General features: G+C 40.2%; 1 protein-coding gene across 5 annotated transcripts in view; it reads left to right on the top strand.

Moving 5' to 3' along the window:
* Positions 1–5,568, top strand: part of adgrl1a (adhesion G protein-coupled receptor L1a) — a 209,955-nt gene extending 204,387 nt beyond the window's left edge. For 4 of the 5 annotated variants that reach the window (XM_053492161.1, XM_053492158.1, XM_053492160.1 and 1 more), the window contains 3 exons: positions 853–975; positions 3,077–3,094; positions 3,382–5,568. In XM_053492161.1, the coding sequence (XP_053348136.1) occupies positions 853–975; positions 3,077–3,094; positions 3,382–4,232 (992 nt within the window). In that variant the 3' untranslated portion in view covers positions 4,233–5,568. Of the gene's footprint in view, positions 1–852; positions 976–1,069; positions 1,343–3,076; positions 3,095–3,381 lie in introns of those variants that run through there. The other variant, XM_053492162.1, reaches the window with a different exon arrangement.
* Positions 5,569–9,954: the final 4,386 nt, after the last annotated feature.

Raw genomic sequence — 9,954 nt, 5'->3', positions numbered from 1 at the left:
TCAGGTTTGTGTGTGTGTGTGTGTGTGTGTGTGTGTGTGTGTGTGTGTGTGTGTGTGTGTAGAGAATGAATAGTGTGTGTGTGCGTGTGTGTAGAGAAAAAGAATATTGTGTTTGTGTGTGTGTGTGTAGAATGAATATTGTGTGTGTAGAGAATGAACAATGTGTGTGTGGAGAATGAGTATTTGTGCAGAGTGTAGTGTGTGTGTGTGGGGGGGGGGTGAATAGTGTATTTAGGGAATGAGTACTGTGTGTGTTTGTAGAGAATGAATAGAGTGTGTGGGTGTAGGGAGTATGTACTGTGTGTGTGTGTGTGTCCTACAGGTCCGCAGTGGGACTCTTCACAGCATGCGCTCCTCTTTAAACTCAGCAGCATTAATGTACCTAATCACTTGTCTCTCACAATCTCACTCCTTCAGATTCTTACCTGGAATGTGAGATCAGACCTGTCCATTAGACACACAGTGGTAAAGTGCTGACCCTATCATCTGGACATTACAAGTTCGATTCCCAGTTGATGCTGTAGCCTCCCGCAGCCGGGGGCCTAGAGAGAGCTGATTGGCCGAGCTCTCTCAGCCGGGAGGGAAGGAAGGCACTTGGCGCTCTCATATCAGTCAGGAGCGTGGGAATTGGATACGTCTAAATTAGGGAGATAATCAGGGGAAAATCCCAAAAGATTTTTTTACTTAAGCACAGAATTTGTGTACTTTGCCCACCTCTTTTTGTTGGTGGTATTAGTTTACACACAATCTTTATTCTTATGGATATTTTCCTATTCATTAGACACATTTAGGAAATCAATGTCTGGGTCTTTATATTCTCTCTCTCTCTTTCTGCCTTTCTCTCTTGTTTAGCTCCCATGGGGAATCACCTGTTGCCGAATCAGGTCTTGCAGACGCGCACACCTTCCTCGCCCTACAACACCCTGCTAACTGAGAGCTTTACACCTCCATCACCTGGAGTCTTCAACTCCACTGGTCAGTCTCTGTTATATCAATGCATATACAGTACTAACGTCTCTTTCCATCCATATATTTGTATCTTCTTTTTTCCGTGTTCACATGCTGTCAGTGTGATTCAGACAAATGTCCAGCACCCGGCCGTCCAGTCGACAAGTTCCAAATCCCGCCTGTTTGATCTACGGACTGAAATATCGATCTGTAAAAGAGGCAGAAGCAAGCAAAGCAAGGCAGCGTGATTGACAGCTGAGTGGGAGAAGAATCTCCTTCGAGATTTAACACATCGAGAAGCTCAGCGTCCGACTCGAATAACCCTGCTATCGGTGACGGAAAGATAGACAGAGGGAAAGAGAGAGAGAGGGAGGGAAATGCAGTCTCGGTGTCAGAGGAGTGAAATTTAAGACGTTGTCTCTGCTGAATATTTTACAAAGTTCTCTCTTGCGCGGCGTAATGCGTCAGCCTCGACTCAGCTTAGCTTAGTTCCCCGCAGCCTGCAGCGCATTTTTAGAATATTCACACAGGAGGAGGGCTTCATTAGAATGTCTAATTACTCTCTCTCTCTCCCTCTGTTTCTCTCATTTTCTTTCTCAGCACTGGCGAGCCTTGATTAAAGTCATACCATGCATTAAAATTTAAACCCCTCCAGCACGTGAGTGTCTTGCTGTTCAATAAACGGCGACAGGTTAAAAAAAAAGAAGGTACTGCCATTTGAAAGGAGTGAAAGCCAAAATAATCACTGTCACAGACATATGAGGATGTATGAATCACGGTTCGTGCTCTTGCTCTGTCAGCCTACAGAAAAAATCTGCCCCCTTCAGGGTGATAACAGCAGGATGGCGGGGCTCTTAGTTAGCACCGTGATACATGATGAAATCCGGTGCTGTGCATTTGTGACAAAGCCTCTGTTCATACACACAGCAAAAACACAGATTTGTTTTGGAATATCTGAGTCTATTTTTTCTTTATTGCACTCTAAAAGTCAAAAATAAAATAATAAAATGTAAGATTTTTAAAAGTAATTATGTGGATGTAATTTGGTTCACTTATTTGAAATTTGCATCAAGATTTTAGCAGAGTTTCTAAGAAGGAACTTCCATCCAGCAGAGAAAAAAATCTAAACCAACAAACAAACAAACAGTTAAATATTTCTTGGCTTCTGTTGGCTCACGAGACCAAAATTGAATTTAAAAAAACTAAAAACACTGCAAAATTAATGCTACGGCTAAACCATAAATGTTGCTACTCATGAGAAAAGAAGTAAAGTTGAAAGTATCTAACTTTCTAAGTAGATAACTTTCTAATCAGATAACTTTCTAAACAGCTAAACTTCTAACTAATTACAATTTTAATTAACCAAAATTTTTAACTAGCTAACTTTTAAATCAGTTAAATTTATAATTAGCTAATTTTCCAACTAGTTACATTTATAACTAGCTAACGTTCTAAATGTTTACATTTCTAACAAGATAACTTTCTAACCAATTAGATATTTAATAACACACTTTCTAACTACTTAAATTTCTTACTAGCTACATTTTTAACTTCCTAGTTAAATTCTAACTAACCAATTTTCTAGCTAGCTACCTTTCTAAATAGTTACATTTCTAACTAGCTTACATTCTAACTCATTAAGTTTTAGGTATATTTATCTAAATTTAACTAGTTCCTTTTTAGCTACCTAAAATTCTAACTAGCTAACGATCTATTTACAATTTTAATTTGCTAAATTTCTAACTAGTTACATTCAAAGCTAGCTAAATTTTTAATTAGCTAGTTTTCTAACTAGCTATACTTATAAATTAGCTACATTCCATCTAACTATCTAAATTTACAAATAGCTATCTTTTTAACTAGTTAAATTTATAACTAGCTAATTTTCTGTCTTGTATTCATTTTTAATGTTACTTTCTTTTTTATATTAAAATGTGTCTATTTGGTGTCTATTTCTATTTCTACAGTACATTGTTCTAGACATAATATTTTCTCTCAGACAAACGGGATGCGAATTTTCCTTTTTTTTTTAGAAAACTTGTATTAAAATATTTATTTATAAAAGATTGTTGTTGGTCTATTTATTTAATCTTTTTCTTGTTTCTTTTTTTTTACTGTCGTCCTACAGGAACCTTTCGTGATCCAAGTAAGAGTCGCTTTATTTCTCTATTTCTCTCCCACTTAATTTAAACAGCCAGTGTTACCTTAGTGCTAATCTCTTACCCTGTGCACTGGAGCCTTGTGTTCCTGTGTACACAATTTCCACTCCCTGTTAATAGCCAGCCTCCTTTCATAAGCCTATTAATCTTGCGCTGGAAGTGTCTTTATTGATTTAATCCCAGATTTTTGTGCTGTGAATCTCGGTTTTGATTAAAAAAGGTAATGAAGTGTTCACTATACCCCCCCCCCCCTTCTTCTTCTCCGAACACACAGAGAGCACTCTGGCTAGGAATCGTGATCACGGTGGAATGGAGACTCTGCCACTGAATGGAAATTTCAACAACAGCTACTCGCTTCGTGCTGGAGTTTCCGGGCCGGGCGGACAAGGTGGCAGCTGTGACTTTCTTGGGGGCGGATCCGACGAGAGTCCACCTCCTTTATTGAATCCACGTGGCGCAGAGACTCTGGGTGGGATCCGGCGCAACCTCTCGGACGCGGCAGCATTTGAGAAGATGATCATTTCCGAGTTGGTGCACAACAACTTGCGGCAAGGAGGAGGAGAGAGAATTGGCGGTACCCTGGTGCGAGGACGTACGACTGGAGTCGGGGTTGGGACAGGGTCTGGGGCGAGTGCAGGGCATGGAGTCGATCGGGTGACTGCTGTGGAACAGGAAGCAGAGGACGAGGGCCAGCGGCACCGGACCCCACAAGACGTAGAGCTGTTATACAAGGCTCTGGAGGAGCCGTTGCTTCTGCAGCGCGCCCAGTCAGTTCTTTACCAGAGTGATGCAGAGGAGAGTGAGAGCTATATGAATGACTCAAATGAGAGCCAGGGGCACAGCGCAGCCGCAACAGGCGCTGCCACAGGTCCAGACTCGCCTGCCAGAGACTCGCTGTACACCAGCATCACCAACCTGCGAGACTCGCCATACCCAGACAGCAGCCCCGACGAGCTCTACTACAGCTCAGGCAGACCTGCACTAGGCAGCGCCATGCACACCTTCTACCCGACACCCCCAACGAGACCTGGAGCAGAAACCCAAGCCCACGCCCATCCCCACAATCCCCCTGAGCCTCCGCACACTGAGGGGGACGGACAGATGCAGCTGGTCACCAGCCTGTGACTGAGAGTAAACTCCCCCAGTCTCTCCCATCTCTAACGTTTCTGTTCAATCCTCTCGGTTTGCTAGTTTGGAAGTGTAAACAGAGAGAAGTCTCAGCTCAGTCTCAGTGGCAGCAGGTTCTATAAGGCAGCTTCGGAGCAAACCTAGTCCACACACTCGTTCGGGTTTATTCCCAAGTCCAAAGTTCCCTCAACAACTGAGGATATTTTCAACCATTCCCCATGGATTTTTTTTCTTCATGGTACATTTACTGTTTTTTTTTTATTATTATTATACACTTATCATTCCTGCATTGTTTTCTTTTCCAGATTTTACTTCTTTTTCTTCTCCCTTTCATTGTTTATCGAGAGCTGATTCGTCTGGAAAAAGGGGGGTTCGTCTTTACGCATCAGCGTGCAAAGAACTCTCTCGGTCTCACTTTGAAAGCTCTTCAGTGTTGCCAAAAATATTTTTTTTGAGCCAGAACACAAACTGGAATGCACACACACAAACACACAGAAACACAAGTGCACAAACATAAGTACTTGTTACTGAACATCAGACCGTGAGGAACTGCACTCATGAAGGCAGCAGCAGGAAGAAGCTGCCCCTGTGGAGTTGCCTTTATTCCCTTCCCGTACTCTCTCTCTATCTCTCTCTCTCTCTCGCTCTCTCTCTTCCTCTTTCAGATGGACTCTGATGTGCAGGACTCTGAACGAGACTTGACTCGGCTATACCTGGCCACAAGACTTGTATTTGATGCTCCATTTAAAAGGGAGTTTTTATTTGTTTCTGAGACCGGCCCCTTGGATCATGGACATCGGGTGCCCCCTCCTCCTTCTCTGTGTTACTATGGCTTGGAGAACTTTTTTTTTTTCTTCAAGGTTTTCCTAGGTGTTCTCCAAGCCTACTGAAACGTCTGTACATACGAACCTTTAAAAATCAATAACACAAAGCCTAGCGCCAATCCTATTCTGTAAATAGAGACCAGATAAACAGAAGCAAATGAAAAAAGTATGAACTACTACGAGAGCATACGATTTCTTGTAATGAGTCAAAAAAAAAAAAAAAAGAAACCAGTGACACAAAATTAAAATAAAGACATTTGGGAGTTTGTGATCTAAATGACACAGTCAGTCCATCTTTCCCTACCTGATTTGTTCAATCTCTCAGGCTCTCATTTACTTACTGTACCTTATTGAATTGTGGGAATACTGTGTCGACGGTGTGTGAGATAATAGAGAGAGAGAGAGCAAGAGAAAGAAAAACAGAGAAAGTTTGGCACAATTTTTATATGTATTATAACCCATCGTTAACTTTTGACCGGTTTCTTGACTCGTGCCTCGGGAAAGGGATACGCGGGGGGGATGAGAGTGGGATTGGATTTGGGAGGGCTCGGGAAGGGTAGGGAACTGTGGGTTTATCGACAGCAGCCATAATGTAGTGTTGGTTGTGTCTTGTTAGACTGATGAAATAGATATCAGATAACTAGATTACTGATACCTAGACTAAAAAAAATAAAATCTTGGAGACGCTAAAGATGGGACGCAATGCGATCACGAATCACATTGGATGAAACATCTCACTGTTTCGAGATCACGACAATCTGCCATCGTGGCCGAATCTGGTTCGAAGGTGGATTCATGTATGTGTGTGTGTGTGTGTGTGGTTTGAGTGCGTGCATTCGGGTGCCTGAATTGCTAAAGTGCTAGTACTTAAGAAGCTATTTTTTGCCAGGTTAGTTAGGCCCCGTGTTAAACGAGGAAGCAGAGTAAAAAATAAATAAATAAAAAACAATGTCTATCTATTAAAGAACGCTATATTAGCTCCCACCTCGGAGCCTGCTCTAGGTGTCAGGAATACTGTTATTTCGGAGCTCAGTGCCATGGAAACTGGGAATATCAAGCGTCATGCCTGAGAAAGCAGGCATTAGCATTTCATTAGGACGAGCAGACGCTGCTGACTAACGAGACACGTGCTGCGTGTGTGCTAGACTCGCCGTGTTTTCATGTCTTCTGCAGCCTCATGCAGAGCTTGTCATGTGTCTTCAGAAATGTATTCCTTTTTTTTCCTCTTTTGGGTCAGGGGCGGGCAGGACTTTTTTCCACTGCAAGTACCAGAACTTTGGGGCAGTAGAAAAGCAGAACTGTGCTTTTTTTTTTTTTTTCTTTTTCTTATTGACAGTGGTCCTGTATATCAAAGGTTACAGCTGGAACGGTACTAACGGTGCTTGGGGTGGGTGGGGCTAGCAGCACGGTTCACTGTTCAAGTGTGTTGATTACATAATTACAATGTTACTTTAGGATTTTTTTTTTTCTTCCCGAAGATTTTTTCGTCAACAACTGGTTGGAATAAAAATCATTTTAATTTCAGCACACGCTTGGTCTTCGCTTTTATCTCTTTGATGCAAATTTACCATGAACCTCAAGATCTCAAGTGGTTCTTTTTTTATGTGCAATGAAAATCTGAAAATTCTATCTAATTTAAGGATATATTCTGTTATTTAATGCCTTATCAGTTATTTATTCACTTTTTTCATGACAATCTATATGTATTGTAATATTATACACACATAAACTACAATGTAGTTAAATATCTTCGCCATATCTTAACTAATCTTAACTTTCAGTGAGTTGTTTACCAACGATTACACAAAGTTGATACAAAATTGATACAAAATCCGAATTGCCCATTCCAGTCAGTGTTCTCAAAGTACCCACGATGCTCATAGTACTCTCTTAAAAGTGTGGAGTGGTGTACATGGCGTTATGCCCCCAGCGCTGGTTCATGCTCAACACATTAAAGTTGTTTTTCACTTTGCTGTCTGCTCTGCAAAAAAGAGAGCGAGAAAGAGAAGTGGAGTGCATACATGTTTTATGGCCGTCTCGGGAACACTTGGTGTCAATATTACGGGTGCGTGCCGTGTGTAAGGTGCCAGGGGGGAGTGACATCTGCTTCATAGTCACAAACAGACACGGAGCGTGATGGTGGCGCATCCTCAGCACGCCGTCCTCCAGTCACTGTATCCGATCCCTCTTTTTTCCCCTCTCTCTCTGTCTGTCTCTCAAACTTTTCAGAGACTTTTTAAGGGACGGACGTGTGTTCAATGGTGTGCTTCAGAACCTAGGCTGCATTAATGATTAGATGGTCGCTGTGGGGGTTTTTCTTGGCTTTGCTTGCCCTGGCTTTCCGTCAAGCATTAAAGGAAAAACTCAAGTATGTTTCAGGCTAATGTCTACGATTATAAGCAAGTGGAGAAAGTATCCAAGTCCTGTACTTCACTCTAGGTAGAATATTACTCCAGGAAAAGTTCTGAGTTTAACTTTCTACCTGAGAGAAAGCACAAAAGTTTTTTAAATACTTTTGTGTATCTTTAAATGCTTTTATTAGCTCACTGTAGCGTTGAATGTATGTAAATCTCTCTCTCTCTCTCTCTCTCTCTCTCTCTCTCTCTCACACACACACACACACATCAGTGAAGATGAAGGTGTTTGTTTTTTCCCTTAGCCATAGTACATGATGTAGGTCATCAGGCAAACGATTAGGTATAATTATCAAACGATTAGGTATAATTATCCAACCATATCAGTTTCAGCAAAATGTAACAAGGTTCAATTGCTTGTAAAAAAAAAAATTACAGTTACAAGAAAAAAAAAAACAAGACTATCTAAGAGTCTTAAGCCAGCCGTAATTTCTTTAAATTAAAGAAATTGGAACGAATGTTTTACTATGACAGGCTGCAAAGTGACTAAAGACACAATTTTTTATAAACTGGTTGTTTATGTAACAATCTCAGCAGCAACCTCATTTCCCCTCTCGTCTGTTCCAGTCACTCAGGATTCAGCATCACCAATTTACCAATCACTGGCCTGATCATCTTTCATCATGCGCACCCGTTTTTCACATGCCATTACATTAAATGATTTTTTTTATGCTTGAAGGCTTAACAAGCAAAAACCTTCTTTTGAAACTGCTCAGGTACAGAAACTGGACTGAAAATGTCTGAGAGACAAAAACTTTCCAAAAAACGAAGAGCAAAAAAAAAAAAAAAGGCCTTCAGAAACCCAGGGGAACTATTCCTCACGAATACATTAAAAATACAGGAAAGTCTGGCTGTTTGGAAATGAAGGGGGTCAAGACCTTTGCACAAGTAGATTTGACCGTTGCTTCAAGTAAAAAGTATGGATTTCTTCAGAGTTGAACTGTAGCAGAGTAGAAAAAAAGTAAAGTAAAAACCAATATTGTTTAAAAAAAAAACTCAGTTGAAGTACGAAGTTGCCAAAATAAAACAGCCAATAAAACTGTTTACATCATATCAAATCCTGTGTATAATAAATCATAAAAATGTTCAAATTTGTATCGCTGTGATTTCAGCAACAGAGAGACATTTACAATTGAGATATTTTAAAGTCAATCTTATGGTGCAAATGAAATATGATGCAGCAAAGCGACAAACCCAAGCGGTTAGCTCGGATAATTTCTCGGGCTGATCCTATGGTGCATGTTCTGACATTTCTTCTGCAGGTCAACACAGTTTTAGTATCCTCCAGCAAATAATTCCAGTTTAATGTATGGTGCAGGAAAAATGTATCAAGCTGTATGTGTATAGAAGGAGTATGATGAAAAATACATCTTTGCTCTTTGGTGCCTCTAGTGGCTGTACATCGTTAGTACAGTCAGCTTGCTTGCTTGGCTAATCTCAAACAACGCTAGCAGAGCTTTTGATGGTTAATTTTAGTTATTGGTTCAATGAGTCAGTTTTTTATTCAGGATCAATTCACTTTATAGTTAGATTATTTAGGTAAAGTTGCAAAACTTTGATTGCCTAAAATTAGTATTTTTTTTTTCAGTCATTTAAAAAAATAATGCCACAGTTTTTGCAGAACATACAAAATGCTATAATCATTTTTCAAGATTACTACATCATATGACATTATTTTTCTTTTTTTTAGATTATGTGAGGTTGGTGCAATATCGCCACCTGCTGGACTGGAGTGTGGCACAGAAAACTGATATATAAATCAAGATTTTATATAAATACACATTTTATAGTGCTGTTATCAATCTGTCAGGCCTTCCAGAGATGGGAAAATTAACTGTACCATGTTACCAGTGAAGTGCGACTTAGATGGCATACAAGAAACATGGCAAAGTAACCCAAACTACTTTTTACTGCTACTACCAGTGTTGGATAAATCTTTATGAGGACAACTTTATGAAGGCGTTCTGTAATGCCTGTCTTATCCTATAGTAGCTTGCATTATATACATGGGGTGTTTTTCTCCCGGAGTCACCCTTTGCCATTTACTTACTTGCTGCAGGCGAGAAAATTCATTTTATACATTTTTTAAAGACTTTAGGATTTTAAGGTGTTGTGCAAAAAACTATTCCCCCTTAAATATTGCCAGTAGCACAGTGATTGTAGCTCCGTTTCTGTGTTTCTAAATATTTGGCTTAGGTAATGTTGTCACCATAATCAAAACTATTCATAATTTCAGCCATCCTCGTGTGTGTGTGTGTGTGGTTAGTCATACTCGACTTATGTGCTGTATATAAACGAGACACAACATAATCATGCATCATACTGTACATAAGGGGAGCTCTGGTACCTAGCACTACACCTCTGATTATATGGTTGAAATATTTCAATCCAACACCTGCTTAAAAGCCCTAGGCGTTTTTAGCCTTTAAACCAAATGTTTTTTTTTCTGTTTGTTTTTTTTGAACACGGGGAAAATCCTTA

This window comes from Clarias gariepinus, chromosome 3 (assembly GCF_024256425.1).
Source record: "Clarias gariepinus isolate MV-2021 ecotype Netherlands chromosome 3, CGAR_prim_01v2, whole genome shotgun sequence".
Lineage (NCBI taxonomy): Eukaryota > Metazoa > Chordata > Actinopteri > Siluriformes > Clariidae > Clarias > Clarias gariepinus.
The sequence above is the reverse complement of the archived record's forward strand: the minus strand, read 5'-3'. Positions and strand labels throughout refer to the sequence as shown.